Source organism: Aedes aegypti, unplaced genomic scaffold, assembly GCF_002204515.2.
Source record: "Aedes aegypti strain LVP_AGWG unplaced genomic scaffold, AaegL5.0 Primary Assembly AGWG_AaegL5_hic_scaff_593_PBJ_arrow, whole genome shotgun sequence".
Taxonomy (NCBI): domain Eukaryota; kingdom Metazoa; phylum Arthropoda; class Insecta; order Diptera; family Culicidae; genus Aedes; species Aedes aegypti.
Genome location: NW_018736273.1, coordinates 1 through 16,641, shown reverse-complemented (window position 1 = coordinate 16,641; position 16,641 = coordinate 1). Strand labels below are relative to the sequence as shown.

Sequence of the window (16,641 nt, the reverse complement as noted above, 5' to 3'; positions counted from 1 at the left end):
TTAGATTTATTGTTATGTCGTCATTAAACTACTTCATATTTAGAATTTAAGTGAATATGGAATGGTTTGGACAATACAGTCAAACCTCCTATAACGATTTTAATTAAAAAATAATAATTTAGCCAATTTTTAAACTTTGTATAGTTTTTATTGTAAATGAAGATTTGAATACTCTTAAAAATGAATGCGCACACTACTAGCAACATAGTTGCTCCATTAACAACGTTTCTTCAAGATACAAAATCAAATCATGACGAAAACTATACGCACGGTAAATGGTGACACATAGAACGGTACGAGGCGACCTTAACATGACATTTTCAAACATAATTTTTGACTAATTTTTTGTTATGCATCACTAGTTTTAGATTTTTCCCTGAATTATTATATAATTGCCCGCTACGTAGTGGTATTCTAGTACGCTTCAAATTATTTGGAATAGTTTTATATTTTTTTGAAGTGCAAATTTTTCTTAAATGCACGGTGAATGGTAGCTTGACGGTACAGTTAACTCTCCCTAACTCGATATTGAAATTGTCTTGAATTGGTTTTGATACTTGAATGCAACAGGATCATAACCTATATATTTGCATTTGCTTCTTTGAATGATTGTTCTCCTTCGTCTTCGAAAATAGCCCCTATTTGTTTTGCTGGTCTGCTCGATAGGTAGACAGTTTGACAGTTCGATAGGTAGATTTGGTTTCACTCTTCGCGCAACTCGGGTGCCTCTGAGAAAAAAAAAAAAAAAAAAAAAAAATCCCATATTTTCAGGGCTAGACATTTTAGTAATATTCAGTAACAAACAAAATAGTCCCCTTAACCTTTACAATGCAGTGTTACTTCACGGAACAAGCCTAAAGTATAATGGAACATATATCGGCATAAATCGAACGAGTTTTGTAACTTGGAAAAAGTAGTAGAAAAGATAATCCCCTAACACCCCGCTAACTTTCAAAAAGAAACTTTTTCCATAAGAAATATTAAAAGGCGAAATCTAGATAACATTTTCAAAAGCTTTTGTCTGCGTTGTGATCTCAATTAAATATACTTATGTTCTGGGTTACTCACATAGTTTTGTTAATATTGTTTCATTGTTTTGTAGTTAAATCTTTTTTGCCAATAAAATTCTTTCAAAAATGGTTTGAATCGTTTTCAATATCTAGACTCCACAATACCTAATATTAATAGATATCCCCGATCACATAATGCAGCTCACAATCCTCCGAACAAAGCAAGCATTTCAGATGACTGATATATCGACTTCCGACGTTTTTGTGACTTTTCAAACTTGATGGAGAAGTTCAATCCCTTAAAACCCCACGAGTCCTTAACACCCCATTTTACGGTACTAACTTCTTAAAAAGGTTTCACTTTTCTCAATAATTAGCAATGTAGTACCAAACAATGTTTGTTTGATTTTTTGAGCTTGGCTCTAACTTTTTGACTCAAGAGTTTGAAAGAAAAGTTTACTAGCCTAAAATAATCTTGCCGAAAGTTTTTGCACTCAAACATATTGGATACAAAAAAAAATCCTAAGTTGTTGAATATTCATACCACAATAAATCCAGATTTCCTTGGGAACAGCATTTTAAGAGTTTCTAATCTCTCATTAGTTAACTAATCGATTACAAATTGAATAGGTAAGGTAGATGCTGCTACATGTGTGGGTTTGTTTTATTTTTTTTAATTCACCCTAGATTTAATTACTTTAGAGAAACATCAATTTAATGAAACACTGATTTATTTTGGCATCTGGAGTTTGGCATCGGCCAAATTATCTGAAACTCGGCAGTAAGACGCACTTGAAGAGCATAATGTTGATAAATAGCAGTCAAGGCCTTCCTTAGTGTAGTGGTAAAGTCGGTGGCTACAAAGCAAACCCATGCTGAAGGTGTCTGGGTTCAACTTCCCAACAAGCCATGTGAGCAAAATGGTCACATAAAAAAATAAAGTGAGAAGCCGGCCAAGAAAAATGAGAAGAAGAAGAGGCATTCGCAAAATCCCATGTGCGAAATAAATCAAAAGAATGAGCACAAAAAATTTTGATAATGAAGACGCGTTCACTCCAACGGAAATGCTCCACGTGTAGTAACAGCGGCGGAAGTAATTTACCGGTTTCAATTTGAGTGTCAGGAGCTCAGGGCCAAATTTTCGAGCCGCAAATTTTTCTCGGTGCACGCAAGCAAATGGCGGCGGTGCTCACTCTCTTTCTCTCGTACCCAAACTGCGATGGGGGGATGTGAGGCGTTCGATTCGCCAATCACGCTTAAAATCAGTTACACTGTATTGATTTGCTCTCATCTTTGGAATAGTGGAACAGCATTGGATTACGAAAATCAAACATACTGAGCAAGGTCGACCCATTGGCCCCGAAAGATTGAGATTTTCAGAAGCCAATCCCTGGGCTTAGTATTTTACTGCCAATTAACTTAATTTGCAACATCCACAAGAGTAATTTGATTATTCCGCAAGGAAAATAGTGGCAGTTCGCTCATACTGGATCAGCTGTCAAGATTACTTTGGTTATTAGCAGCAAACTGTACTTGACCGCTCTACTTGGGATGTCGATACTCAGCCTGCCCAGTAGGTCCGGTACGTACGGACCTGTGAACTAGACTATCGAAATGCATACATTTTGCATTTTGACATACGAACGCTTTATGTTTCGTTTTAGCATCAACTCACATCCAGGCGTCGGTAGGCGCGTGGTGTACGCACAGACCTAACGATCGCAAGGTCCTTGGTTCGATTCCAGGTTGCTGCGAGAAACATTTTTTGTTGCCAATGTTTGGTTTCATAAGGCAAAGCTATGAATTTCAACCCGATTTATTGTGGCGAATTTTCATAAGTGCATCCAATGTATTTCGATAGTCCATTTGCCTGAGTGTATTAAAAACGCACGGGCCTATCGATCGCAAGGTCCTTGGTTCGATTCCAGGTTGCCGCGAAAACATGTTTTGGTTTCACAAGGCAACGCTACGAATCTCAACCCGATTTAAATAAGGCTCCCCCAAAACTACGCGACTTTTTACGGCGACAGCGACACGATTTCGTTGTTGTGTCGCTGCAAGCACTCTTCTATGGAACCATCTTGACTGACACGACGCGAATCGCTGCGAAATCGCGACGTTTTTTTGTCGCTGTCGCCGTAAAAAGTCGCTTAGATCTGGGGGAGCCTTTAAGTCGATAGACTTCTTCAAATCCTTGAATCATTCGAGTGTATCAAAAGCTGTTCCTCTAGTGGAGGTTTGCTTTGGGTACGGATGCACCGCTACAGTGAGTGCCAGCCAGTGCTCGCCTACCTGTCCGGGCTTTACAGTTGCTGGCAGAGAAAGGGGTGCATGATTGGCCAATTTTATTGATTTGCGAAAGGGTTCGGGAAGAATTCGCCATTCAGTGGCAAAGTGCACGTAACTTTTCGGGGGGATTTATTTCCCTCTGGAAATAAATGGAAATGGAATATCATTGACTGTGCAACTCTTTGTTCTAAACTTGGATGGTAGTCCTGAAAAGGACTGATTGGATGTTAGATACTGTTTTACAACAGTACGGTTGCTGTCCCAAATTTACTTCTTGGCAGCGGTCTTCTTCGCGGCAGCTTTCTTGGCTGGGGCAGCCTTCTTCGGTTTTGGGGTCTTGGGCTTCTTGGCGGCGGTCTTGGAAGGTTTGGTGGCCTTCTGCTTCGGAGCAGCAGCCTTCTTCACACCACCGGCCTTTTTGGCAGCCTTGGCACCAGCAGCTTTGGCTTTCTTGGCTGCAGCCGGCTTCTTGGCTTTCTTCTCGCCGGCTGGCTTCTTGGCCTTCTTCTCCCCAGCTGGTTTCTTGGTGGCCTTCTTCTTCTCTCCGGTAGCCTTCTTGGCCTTCTTCTCGCCGGCCTTCTTCGGTTTCTTCTCACTGGCGGCCTTCTTAGCTTCAGCCTTCAGCTTGAACGAACCGGAAGCGCCGGTGCCCTTGGTTTGGACGAACTTGCCCTTCTCGACGCCATTCTTCAAGGCCTTCTTGAGGAATGGGGCAAGCTTGGCGACATCGCATTTGTAGTTGGCGGCGATGTACTTCTTGATGGCCTGCAGGGACGATCCGTTGCGTTCCTTCAAGGTTTTGATGGCAGCAACAACCATGTCGTTGACTGGGGGGTGGGTCGACGGCTTCTTCGGCTTGCCCTGTCCCTTGGGGGCCCTTGGCTTCTTGGTCTTGGCTGGCGAGGCAGCCGGGGCTGCGGCAGCGGCTTCAGTGGCAACTTCAGACATCTCGATAGGTAGCTAGAGTAACACTCACACGATGGCGATAGTAAACGAATGAATGACGGAAATTCTGGCAACAGTGCGGTGTTCGATTTCGTCGTCTGTGTTAGGGATGCAGACATGGTCGTCCACTGGATGACTGTTCGCGAAATATTGTACATATTTTTGGTAACACCTTTTTAAAACGCATTTTTCCGGTAATCGCACTAAGTATTTGCCTGTCTAGTATGTCCGTTTGGTGAGTGCATGAGTCTCGCTAGCAGCCCGTCATCGCCACATCGGGCCGGTTTCGCGAGAAGCACCGCTGAGACATGTCTTTACAGCACCCGTGCGCCATATGGTGTGGCTTTGCTCGATAAAACAATCAATAGTAACTATTGAAACAATACCACCCTGCACGGCGGTGGTGAATTTGGCAACATGAATGGTTGCTCTTTGCGGTGACATGCGGGTATAGCCAGTATGCCGGTGTCTAATGGCCCCTAATGAGCCTCAAACAAAGTCATTCCCAGTGCCGACGAGCGATGTTACGCGTTTGGTTTTAGTAAACTTTGAACAATGTTAATTTTGATGTTTTTCATCAAACATACCGAAAACTTGGGCTCGACTATGACGTCAGTCACACAAGTTTGTGCCATTTTGTCCGGAAAACAATGTCACCAAACACTAATCACCTTCCACCTGTGCACTGTTGGTTGGTCGAATGTGTGCAAATTGCTGGCATTGCCTCAGCCATCGGCGGCAACTGCATTGGAAAAGGACAGTGCACGTGCTACTATGGATCTAGCTTATCTGAGAATGTTTTACTTCAAGAAGCAAGCAAGCAAAGCAAGCACCCTCCCTGCGGTGGAATCTGCAAATGAGCTAGTGCGAAATCTGCCCGAATAGGCATCGGTTTTGCTAGCTGCAGTTGCATCGAATGAACATTCCATACAATCTCTTCTGGCGGCAGTAGTACCGGACATGTCGCGCTGAATTCGCGACAAATTGTTCTCGGAAGTCCCTAACATGCCCCACGGCACGTGTTCCCGGTGTAGAAACTGCACCCTACACTCCCCCCGATCGAGATATATTTTTGTGTACAGTGCCCTCAGGGGCTGTTCAACGTGTCTGTCCGTGCTAGTACTGAGCAACACCCGAGCCAGGAAGCCGAATGGCAACCACACAACGTGTCATGTCACCATCATTCGCAAACTTCATAACGCCAACAATGACCATTTGCAACGCGCCCACCACCCATTGTGTATAAGAATGTTTTCCCAATTTCGTTTGACCCGTTACATCTCGAAGACACACCACCCACCCATGAACTATGTGAATGGGCCCCATCAATGGGAACTGATTGATGGCATTATCGAGATTATCCGATCGATACCATTTGCATCAACTGTTGTTCGATAAACGTTATTATGATAGCCTGAACTGCTGGGATGCTCTTACGAGATCGTTTGTAATGGGACGCTAGAAAACATAATGAGCTTCTTTCCAATACGTTGAGAAGAAGAACGAACGAACCACGAAACTTGTCATCATGCCTGCCTAGCTAGCTAGTCCTATGATGTCAAAATTGTCTAAACTACTAACATGCAGCACAACCGATAGCAAAAATGAAGTTGTTAAGGTGCAACATGGCAATCAGCATAAATATTGAACTTTAAACGTTCTGCTAGTGAATGAAGTGTGGTTAAGGTACAACATTTTTTTGCAATCAGCAGAAATGTTGAACGTACGAAGTGGATCTTCTTGTTTTAAATTCAAACGGATGGAAAAACTTAGATCTAGGGTTTTTTTGTGAACAGATTTTTCCCTATACTGCTTAACAATTAAGTTCCTATTATTTATTACGCAGCTGAATGGGGATCCAAATCTCTGCAACTGTAATCGTTATAATTAATCAATACTGAAACTGATAACATCGAATAAATAAAATGAATTGAATAAATTCAAACTGATAAGAGAGGGGGGTGTTGTCACGTATGAAGTCACCGCCGTGACACTACCTCAGTCGGTTCAATAGTGTGATAAAACAGTCTAGTGTCAGATTTTCAAAATCAACTCTTTTTCGGGATTGAAATAGTGGCCCTGAAAAGGGCCTTTTGGTTTGGTGTGATTGAACGCAGTGTCGGTCGTCATTTACTTGGAGCTGGTGTACTTGGTGACGGCCTTGGTGCCTTCCGAAACGGCGTGCTTGGCCAACTCTCCCGGGAGCAGAAGCCGGACGGCGGTTTGGATTTCGCGGGATGTGATCGTCGAACGCTTGTTGTAGTGGGCCAGGCGGGAGGCTTCGGCGGCAATACGCTCAAAGATGTCGTTGACGAAGCTGTTCATGATGCTCATGGCTTTCGACGAAACGCCAGTGTCGGGGTGAACTTGCTTCAACACCTTGTAGATGTAGATGGCGTAGCTTTCCTTCCTGCGCTGCTTCTTCTTCTTCTTATCGCCCTTGACAATGTTCTTCTGGGCCTTGCCGGATTTCTTCGCGGCCTTTCCGCTGGTTTTCGGTGCCATCGTGCTGCTAACGTTGTTTTAGATTCCAAACGAAAACTGAAACTGATGCCCGACCGAACCAGTCGGTTCTCTTTTATACCCGTAGAATGGTGAGCGCTGTTCCGCCCCTTCGCTTCGTTTGCTACTTCATCCATTTCGTTCGCACCATCCTAGTATGAGTGCAGCGCAGGGCTACGCATGTATAAAAGATACCCTCATCCGGTGAAATCACCATCAGTACCGCTTACGTACGCTTCGTGAACGTTTGTTTCTCAAGTCCACTCAAACTCAACCACAAAATGTCTGGCCGCGGCAAAGGAGGCAAAGTTAAGGGAAAGGCAAAGTCCCGTTCCAACCGCGCTGGATTGCAGTTCCCAGTCGGTCGTATTCACCGTCTGCTCCGGAAGGGCAACTATGCCGAGCGTGTCGGTGCCGGCGCTCCAGTCTACTTGGCTGCCGTTATGGAATATCTGGCCGCTGAAGTGCTCGAATTGGCAGGAAACGCTGCCCGTGACAACAAGAAGACCAGAATCATTCCCCGTCATCTGCAGTTGGCCATCCGCAACGACGAAGAATTGAACAAGCTGCTGTCCGGTGTTACCATCGCCCAAGGTGGTGTTCTGCCCAACATTCAGGCTGTCTTGCTGCCGAAGAAAACCGAAAAGAAGGCATAAGTTACACTGCGTGCATCAAACCAAAAACCGTCCTTTTCAGGACGACAATATCCAGTCCACCGCTAGAGAGTTGTTGTTGAAATATTGCAGATTTATCTAATTTAGCCACAGAGAGGATCGATGAAGAGATATCGGCCATATTATGACCATTTCTGAATCAATTCTAGATTCCGCGGGGGAAACGTTTGGGCTTCTTAAATGTTCTGTTCGGGATACCTCGAACTTTCGATTTTTGGAGTTCAATTTGCCGAAACAGAAACATAAAACATTGAAACAGCCAGCCCTGCGTGAGCTGTTCCTGAAGAGAGAGGAGGGTAAACTGTTCATCCAGTTCCTGCCCCCATTTTCTACTATCTACTGCTTGACAATAGAAGAGTTGATGAAGCAGGTAGTATTTAAAAAAACTTATATTATTTATTCGAGGAAAGGCTATATCAGGAGCTCCTAATATTAAAGGAATCAATCAATTTCCAAACCCCACAATTATCAATTATAACTATCATAGGGGTGTGTTTCAAAGTAAACAAGCCAAAGATTACGTTTCAATCATACGGTCAAACTTTCAATGTTGGATGTTCGAGTTGTCTAGTTTGTAGCAACAAGGGGAGGCGAGCTGGGAAAGCTTCTGCATCCGGAAAAGAGCATAAGAAGAAGGGGAAACATACGGCCGGTACCAGAGAATGAAGTCCGCGCTGGAGATGCACATTCAAAAGTGTGTGCAAAGCGAAGCATGAAGGGACAACTCGAGTTGTCGGTTGGTTGACGTACCTCCCTCATCAGTGTTGAGAGTATGATCGTTCGGTGGTAGGAGGAAGGTCAAGGGGCTTTAGGAAGTAATCGTTCCCCCAGGGGAACAAACAGTTTTAGGTACACTGAAGGGAAAATTGCTCACACAACTCTTTTAGGGAATGCTCTAGTGGCCCTGAAAAGGGCCGTTTTGTTGAGAATGGCAACTATAATGCAGACCGAATTTAAGCGCGTTCTCCACGGATACGGCGAGCCAGCTGGATGTCCTTGGGCATAATGGTGACACGCTTGGCGTGGATGGCGCAAAGGTTGGTATCTTCGAAAAGACCGACCAGATAGGCCTCGCTCGCTTCCTGCAGGGCCATGACAGCCGAGCTCTGGAAGCGCAGATCGGTCTTGAAGTCCTGGGCGATCTCACGAACCAGACGCTGGAATGGCAGCTTGCGGATCAGCAGCTCAGTCGACTTTTGGTAGCGACGGATTTCACGCAGAGCAACGGTTCCTGGCCGATAACGGTGAGGCTTCTTGACACCTCCGGTGGCTGGGGCGCTCTTGCGAGCGGCTTTGGTAGCCAGCTGCTTGCGAGGAGCTTTTCCTCCAGTAGACTTACGAGCAGTCTGCTTGGTACGGGCCATTGTGTTAGATGATGATTAATTTGCTTTCAATCCAAACGGATCAGTTGAAACGCAGCGACAGAATGAGGGTCAAAAAACCAGGCAGTCCTCTTTTATATGCTCATATCGATGCAGGCAACCAATCGGAAGCCACGGAAGAATAGAAAAAGCAAGAGAGGAAAGAAGAACTCAACCCTCGAGTGGGTATAAAAGTGGCCGCTAGTGTTTGGCGCAGCCAGATTCCGAATCGAACTGCCGTTGTGAACGGTTGCGTGTCTTTTTGAGTTGCGAGACACTGGTCTATTAAGTCCCAATTCAAAGTAGGAGAAGCCACCAGCAAAGCACAAGCACTATTTATCGATTTAGCGAGAACAAGCTACGTAAACTTTAAGCATGTTTTCACTGATGGATCGGTAGACGAAGAGGAACGAGTCGGGCTGGGCATATACTGCAACGGAGAGGAGCGGTGTGCCCGTCTGCCGACGGTTTGCACGATTTTTTCGGCAGAAGCGAAGGCGTTACAGCTTGCTGTTCAGTCCGTTGAACCTGGAGAGAATGCTGTCATCTTCACGGACTCCGCGAGCTGTGTGGCAGCGATCGAAGCGAACACCACCAAACATCCGGGATTAGAGCAGTGCAGATTGAATGGAGAAGAAGAACGCGGTGATTTGCTGGATCCCTGGACACGTAGGAATTGATGGGAATGAGAAAGCGGATGCATTAGCGAATAGTGGAAGAAGAGAAGAAGTGCGGGATCGACAGGTACCGGCCGTCGATCGAAATAGTTGGAGCAAGAAGATTCTGGAGTATGTGTGGGAAGGGGCCTGGCACCGAGAACGATCAGTGAAATTAAGAAGAGTGAAACCATCAACTGCTGCATGGAGGGACCGAAAGACTCGTAGTGAACAAGTGGTGCTAACCCGATTGCGTATCCGGCACACGAAAATAACCCATGGGTGGTTGATGGAAAAAGGGGAGGTGCCGAAGTGTCAGCATTGCGGCACAATAATTACAGTGGAGCATTTGCTCATTGAATGCAGGGCATTCGAAAAAGTGCGTAAGGAGATAGGACTCGAAAACAGTTTGGGGGAAATATTATGTTACGGACAAGAGAGGGAAGGGAAGTGATCAAGTTTTTGAAAGAGTTGAAGCTTTTCAATCAAATTTAAAAAACTATGGGAAACGTTGAATCAAAAATGTAATGGACAACAATGTAAAAACAATGGAAAAAAGGTGAAAGAAGTAAATAAATCTGTTGATGAAAAAGAACTGTGAAAACAATCAAAGTGTGAAAAGGGAAAAAACATCAAATGCATGCGAAACTGTCAATCGTCGAAAATATGAATGCGATTCTAACAATAAAACTGTTTTACACTCCGTAGATGACCGAGAGGCGAATGACCGCTTTTGCGGTTAAAGCCTCGTTAAACCAAACAACCAACCTTGGCGCAGCCATCAGTTCCAGTACTACCGTCGTCGAACACAGAACCAAATTCATCCAAAATGACCGGCCGTGGCAAGGGAGGCAAAGGACTCGGAAAAGGAGGCGCCAAGCGTCATCGCAAGGTTTTGCGTGATAACATCCAGGGTATCACCAAGCCCGCAATCCGTCGTCTGGCTCGTCGTGGAGGAGTCAAGCGTATCTCCGGACTTATCTACGAGGAAACTCGTGGTGTGTTGAAGGTGTTCCTGGAAAACGTCATCCGTGATGCCGTTACCTACACTGAACACGCCAAGCGTAAAAACCGTTACCGCTATGGATGTTGTCTACGCTCTGAAGCGTCAGGGACGCACCCTGTACGGTTTCGGAGGGTTAAATCGCATTCCAAAGTTTCGCTCTTCAAACGGCCCTTTTCAGGGCCACCAAACACACTCATCAAGGAGTTGATACGACAAATGTTCACACACTAAAAGCAAGGGTAAATCTAATGGGACAAGCACTACACGCTTTTGCAGTCCGGCGGTTGGCGTGGCTTGGGGAGAAAATTCTCGTCTCCGATTGGGAAGACACCATAAAATGCCAAATATATATATAACATACATAGTCTAGTCTAGTCAGCACTGTCATTCCCGGGTGGCACTACTGTTGTTACTTACTTGTTGTACTTCGGTCGGTTCGAAAACAACAACCGCTATGATGCCACGCCGGTGAAATCCAGTGCGTGCATCTTTCCATACCAATCTCACGTGCATGCATCTCAACGTCCGGGACTTCAGTGTCAGGTACGGAACGCTCGTCGTACCACTCCCTATTACCTATTACCACTCATCAATTCCATTAGGATTGCGTTAGGAACTTCTTAGTTTGCCTCGCTCGGTTCCACAATGCGATGGACGAAACAAATATTTCATCATGTTCCACACTGTAACCTTATGAGAAATGGATGCGGTTGCAATCAATATTACAAGCACTGGAATTGTGTTCGCGCACCGAAACGAAACGAAGGAAAACGAATCACCGAACCGGGTGAGAGACGGAATTTGAATCCACCGACGGGAAAAAACCGGGAATTTGAGAAGGTCACCGGGAAAAATCGTTTTGAACGAACATTTCCAAGCTTCGAATCTACAAACCACAACAAGCATTTATGACTTTGAACAAATCAGTTTCATTGAAATGTATTGAAAGTGGATGATGAAATGTCTACCGTAAATGGGGTGTTTTCAAGCAACTTCTAGTATGTCAATAATTAAACAAAGGACAGCCCTACTACAGTAAGGACCCGATTTTGTCAGCCCTCGATGAATTTTAGGCTGACCAAATCGGGTCATTTTATTTGTTCCCGTTTTCAAATTTCGACATGGTTACATGGACTTTTTAAAGAGGGTACGTGGTAAAAACATGACGATACCCCAATTTTTGACAAATCTGAAATTGGCTGACAAAATCGGGTCAGTACTGGATTCTCTCGTCGCGTGCCAAACACCAATTATGAGGATCCTATGGCAGATTTCTGAGATAATCATGAAAATGTGTGATTTTTGAACGTAACTGCAAAACAGGGTTGTAAAGGAATTTGACTTTCGCAAATGAAACCATATTTTGCCAACAACAAAACATAATCTTTTTGATCAATAACTTTGATGCTTTCATTCATTTCCATAAGTTATGCTCAAACCTCAATCAGATAATACATCAATATTATCGAACTTGGAACTCCTGCAAACGCAAAACCGTTTTCTTTTAACTGCTAAATCTTTCATAGTTATTAATCTGGAAACTGTCAATACTTTCGTAAAATTGTCTTGAATTGTTTTTTGAGACTTAAATGCAACAGGATCATAACTATATACCGTTAAGTCACCATCACCGTGCGGCCTCCATTCACCGTGCACATATACAAATTCCTACAGAATATTCATACAATTTCACAATCATTCTTTGGTCAGCAAAATAAGATAAAACTGATGAAACGAACTATTTTTTGCCACAAATAATTTGAAAAACCTAGTTTATGTAGACAAAATCATGTGAATTCTGTTTGATAACGAGATATTGCAACAATCTTAGTAGAAACGCCAAAAAAATCACATTTTTTATTTAACGATAGAGTATGAAATTTTCAAAAATTTCAACAGTTTCACTGTGGATATTATTAGTAAAGATGTATTTCATCGTATGAGCAATGAGATTTAATGCAAATTAGAATTTTTATTGTGTTTCAGTCGAAACCCAAATGCACGGTGAATGGATCCTTTTCAATATATATGGATCCTATTACCGTGTATAGTGTAAAAGGCATGAAATTATGCGATAATATTAGATTTATTGTTATGTCGTCATTAAACTACTTCATATTTAGAATTTAAGTGAATATGGAATGGTTTGGACAATACAGTCAAAACCTCCTATAACGATTTTAATTAAAAATAATAATTTAGCCAATTTTTAAACTTTGTATAGTTTTTATTGTAAATGAAGATTTGAATACTCTTAAAAATGAATGCGCACACTACTAGCAACATAGTTGCTCCATTAACAACGTTCTTCAAGATACAAAATCAAATCATGACGAAAACTATACGCACGGTAAATGGTGACACATAGAACGGTACGAGGCGACCTTAACATGACATTTTCAAACATAATTTTTGACTAATTTTTTGTTATGCATCACTAGTTTTAGATTTTTCCCTGAATTATTATATAATTGCCCGCTACGTAGTGGTATTCTAGTACGCTTCAAATTATTTGGAATAGTTTTATATTTTTTGAAGTGCAAATTTTTCTTAAATGCACGGTGAATGGTAGCTTGACGGTACAGTTAACTCTCCCTAACTCGATATTGAAATTGTCTTGAATTGGTTTTGATACTTGAATGCAACAGGATCATAACCTATATATTTGCATTTGCTTCTTTGAATGATTGTTCTCCTTCGTCTTCGAAAATAGCCCCTATTTGTTTTGCTGGTCTGCTCGATAGGTAGACAGTTTGACAGTTCGATAGGTAGATTTGGTTTCACTCTTCGCGCAACTCGGGTGCCTCTGAGAAAAAAAAAAAAAAAAAAAAAATCCCATATTTTCAGGGCTAGACATTTTAGTAATATTCAGTAACAAACAAAATAGTCCCCTTAACCTTTACAATGCAGTGTTACTTCACGGAACAAGCCTAAAGTATAATGGAACATATATCGGCATAAATCGAACGAGTTTGTAACTTGGAAAAAGTAGTAGAAAAGATAATCCCCTAACACCCCCGCTAACTTTCAAAAGAAACTTTTTCCATAAGAAATATTAAAAGGCGAAATCTAGATAACATTTTCAAAAGCTTTTGTCTGCGTTGTGATCTCAATTAAATATACTTATGTTCTGGGTTACTCACATAGTTTTGTTAATATTGTTTCATTGTTTTGTAGTTAAATCTTTTTTGCCAATAAAATTCTTTCAAAAATGGTTTGAATCGTTTTCAATATCTAGACTCCACAATACCTAATATTAATAGATATCCCCGATCACATAATGCAGCTCACAATCCTCCGAACAAAGCAAGCATTTCAGATGACTGATATATCGACTTCCGACGTTTTTGTGACTTTTCAAACTTGATGGAGAAGTTCAATCCCTTAAAACCCCACGAGTCCTTAACACCCCATTTTACGGTACTAACTTCTTAAAAAGGTTTCACTTTTCTCAATAATTAGCAATGTAGTACCAAACAATGTTTGTTTGATTTTTTGAGCTTGGCTCTAACTTTTTGACTCAAGAGTTTGAAAGAAAAGTTACTAGCCTAAAATAATCTTGCCGAAAGTTTTTGCACTCAAACATATTGGATACAAAAAAAATCCTAAGTTGTTGAATATTCATACCACAATAAATCCAGATTTCCTTGGGAACAGCATTTTAAGAGTTTCTAATCTCTCATTAGTTAACTAATCGATTACAAATTGAATAGGTAAGGTAGATGCTGCTACATGTGTGGGTTTGTTTTATTTTTTTTAATTCACCCTAGATTTAATTACTTTAGAGAAACATCAATTTAATGAAACACTGATTTATTTTGGCATCTGGAGTTTGGCATCGGCCAAATTATCTGAAACTCGGCAGTAAGACGCACTTGAAGAGCATAATGTTGATAAATAGCAGTCAAGGCCTTCCTTAGTGTAGTGGTAAAGTCGGTGGCTACAAAGCAAACCCATGCTGAAGGTGTCTGGGTTCAACTTCCCAACAAGCCATGTGAGCAAAATGGTCACATAAAAAATAAAGTGAGAAGCCGGCCAAGAAAAATGAGAAGAAGAAGAGGCATTTCGCAAAATCCCATGTGCGAAATAAATCAAAAGAATGAGCACAAAAAATTTTGATAATGAAGACGCGTTCACTCCAACGGAAATGCTCCACGTGTAGTAACAGCGGCGGAAGTAATTTACCGGTTTCAATTTGAGTGTCAGGAGCTCAGGGCCAAATTTTCGAGCCGCAAATTTTTCTCGGTGCACGCAAGCAAATGGCGGCGGTGCTCACTCTCTTTCTCTCGTACCCAAACTGCGATGGGGGATGTGAGGCGTTCGATTCGCCAATCACGCTTAAAATCAGTTACACTGTATTGATTTGCTCTCATCTTTGGAATAGTGGAACAGCATTGGATTACGAAAATCAAACATACTGAGCAAGGTCGACCCATTGGCCCCGAAAGATTTGAGATTTTCAGAAGCCAATCCCTGGGCTTAGTATTTTACTGCCAATTAACTTAATTTGCAACATCCACAAGAGTAATTTGATTATTCCGCAAGGAAAATAGTGGCAGTTCGCTCATACTGGATCAGCTGTCAAGATTACTTTGGTTATTAGCAGCAAACTGTACTTGACCGCTCTACTTGGGATGTCGATACTCAGCCTGCCCAGTAGGTCCGGTACGTACGGACCTGTGAACTAGACTATCGAAATGCATACATTTTGCATTTTGACATACGAACGCTTTATGTTTCGTTTTAGCATCAACTCACATCCAGGCGTCGGTAGGCGCGTGGTGTACGCACAACCTAACGATCGCAAGGTCCTTGGTTCGATCCAGTTGCTGCGAGAAACATTTTTTGTTGCCATGTTTGGTTTCATAAGGCAAAGCTATGAATTTCAACCCGATTTATTGTGGCGAATTTTCATAAGTGCATCCAATGTATTTCGATAGTCCATTTGCCTGAGTGTATTAAAAACCGCACGGGCCTATCGATCGCAAGGTCCTTGGTTCGATTCCAGGTTGCCGCGAAAACATGTTTTGGTTTCACAAGCAACGCTACGAATCTCAACCCGATTTAAATAAGGTCCCCCAAAACTACGCGACTTTTTACGGCGACAGCGACACGATTTCGTTGTTGTGTCGCTTGCAAGCACTCTTCTATGGAACCATCTTGACTGACACGACGCGAATCGCTGCGAAATCGCGACGTTTTTTTGTCGCTGTCGCCGTAAAAAGTCGCTTAGATCTGGGGGAGCCTTAAGTCGATAGACTTCTTCAAATCCTTGAATCATTCGAGTGTATCAAAAGCTGTTCCTCTAGTGGAGGTTTGCTTTGGGTACGGATGCACCGCTACAGTGAGTGCCAGCCAGTGCTCGCCTACCTGTCCGGGCTTTACAGTTGCTGGCAGAGAAAGGGGTGCATGATTGGCCAATTTTATTGATTTGCGAAAGGGTTCGGGAAGAATTCGCCCATTCAGTGGCAAAGTGCACGTAACTTTTCGGGGGGATTTATTTCCCTCTGGAAATAATGGAAATGGAATATCATTGACTGTGCAACTCTTTGTTCTAAACTTGGATGGTAGTCCTGAAAAGGACTGATTGGATGTTAGATACTGTTTTACAACCAGTACGGTTGCTGTCCCAAATTACTTCTTGGCAGCGTCTTCTTCGCGGCAGCTTTCTTGGCTGGGGCAGCCTCTTCGGTTTGGGGTTTGGGCTTCTTGGCGGCGGTCTTGGAAGGTTTGGTGGCCTTCTGCTTCGGAGCAGCAGCCTTCTTCACACCACCGGCCTTTTTGGCAGCCTTGGCACCAGCAGCTTTGGCTTTCTTGGCTGCAGCCGGCTTCTTGGCTTTCTTCTCGCCGGCTGGCTTCTTGGCCTTCTTCTCCCAGCTGGTTTCTTGTGGCCTTCTTCTTCTCTCCGGTAGCCTTCTTGCCTTCTTCTCGCCGGCCTTCTTCGGTTTCTTCTCACTGGCGGCCTTCTAGCTTCAGCCTTCAGCTTGAACGAACCGGAAGCGCCGGTGCCCTTGGTTTGGACGAACTTGCCCTTCTCGACGCCATTCTTCAAGGCCTTCTTGAGGAATGGGGCAAGCTTGCGACATCGCATTTGTAGTTGGCGGCGATGTACTTCTTGATGGCCTGCAGGGACGATCCGTTGCGTTCCTTCAAGGTTTTGATGGCAGCAACAACCATGTCGTTGACTGGGGGGTGGGT

The 16,641-nt window shown here is 43.2% G+C and overlaps 6 protein-coding genes across 6 annotated transcripts; 2 read left to right on the top strand and 4 right to left on the bottom strand.

Moving 5' to 3' along the window:
• Window positions 1-3,505: 3,505 nt before the first annotated feature.
• On the bottom strand, window positions 3,506-4,802 carry LOC110681222 (histone H1-like). Its single transcript, XM_021856993.1, has one exon. It carries the CDS (start codon window positions 4,245-4,247, stop codon window positions 3,567-3,569), a length of 681 nt encoding a protein of 226 aa, XP_021712685.1. The 5' UTR covers window positions 4,248-4,802; the 3' UTR covers window positions 3,506-3,566.
• A 1,520-nt stretch (window positions 4,803-6,322) lies between these two features.
• On the bottom strand, window positions 6,323-6,850 carry LOC110681225 (histone H2B). Its single transcript, XM_021856997.1, has one exon. It carries the CDS (start codon window positions 6,747-6,749, stop codon window positions 6,375-6,377), a length of 375 nt encoding a protein of 124 aa, XP_021712689.1. The 5' UTR covers window positions 6,750-6,850; the 3' UTR covers window positions 6,323-6,374.
• Window positions 6,851-6,943: 93 nt separating this feature from the next.
• Window positions 6,944-7,450, top strand: LOC110681226 (histone H2A). The gene has a single exon (XM_021856998.1). It carries the CDS (start codon window positions 7,028-7,030, stop codon window positions 7,400-7,402), a length of 375 nt encoding a protein of 124 aa, XP_021712690.1. The 5' UTR covers window positions 6,944-7,027; the 3' UTR covers window positions 7,403-7,450.
• Window positions 7,451-8,318: 868 nt separating this feature from the next.
• On the bottom strand, window positions 8,319-8,979 carry LOC110681224 (histone H3). The gene has a single exon (XM_021856996.1). It carries the CDS (start codon window positions 8,782-8,784, stop codon window positions 8,374-8,376), a length of 411 nt encoding a protein of 136 aa, XP_021712688.1. The 5' UTR covers window positions 8,785-8,979; the 3' UTR covers window positions 8,319-8,373.
• Window positions 8,980-10,202: 1,223 nt separating this feature from the next.
• Window positions 10,203-13,624, top strand: LOC110681221 (histone H4-like). Its single transcript, XM_021856992.1, is given in 3 exon segments — window positions 10,203-10,503; window positions 10,505-10,575; window positions 13,621-13,624. Coding segments are annotated over 3 exon segments (312 nt in total). The 5' UTR covers window positions 10,203-10,266.
• A 2,425-nt stretch (window positions 13,625-16,049) lies between these two features.
• Window positions 16,050-16,620, bottom strand: LOC110681232 (histone H1-like). The gene is made up of 2 exons (XM_021857003.1): window positions 16,528-16,620; window positions 16,050-16,406 (listed from the first exon to the last, which is right to left on the bottom strand). Exons 1-2 carry the CDS (start codon window positions 16,618-16,620, stop codon window positions 16,050-16,052), a joined length of 450 nt encoding a protein of 149 aa, XP_021712695.1.
• Window positions 16,621-16,641: the final 21 nt, after the last annotated feature.

What these genes read in the sequence shown, in the direction of transcription:
- LOC110681226 (XM_021856998.1), top strand. Translation starts at nt 7,028, where the DNA reads ATGTCTGGCCGCGGCAAAGGAGGCAAAGTTAAGGGAAAGGCAAAGTCC.
- LOC110681222 (XM_021856993.1), bottom strand. Translation starts at nt 4,247, where the DNA reads ATGTCTGAAGTTGCCACTGAAGCCGCTGCCGCAGCCCCGGCTGCCTCG.
- LOC110681232 (XM_021857003.1), bottom strand. Translation starts at nt 16,620, where the DNA reads ATGGTTGTTGCTGCCATCAAAACCTTGAAGGAACGCAACGGATCGTCC. An exon ending in CCGCCAACTACAAATGCGAT is followed by an intron (nt 16,407 to 16,527) that starts GTCGCAAGCTTG and finishes TGAAGCTAGAAG; the next exon opens with GCCGCCAGTGAGAAGAAACC.
- LOC110681224 (XM_021856996.1), bottom strand. Translation starts at nt 8,784, where the DNA reads ATGGCCCGTACCAAGCAGACTGCTCGTAAGTCTACTGGAGGAAAAGCT.
- LOC110681225 (XM_021856997.1), bottom strand. Translation starts at nt 6,749, where the DNA reads ATGGCACCGAAAACCAGCGGAAAGGCCGCGAAGAAATCCGGCAAGGCC.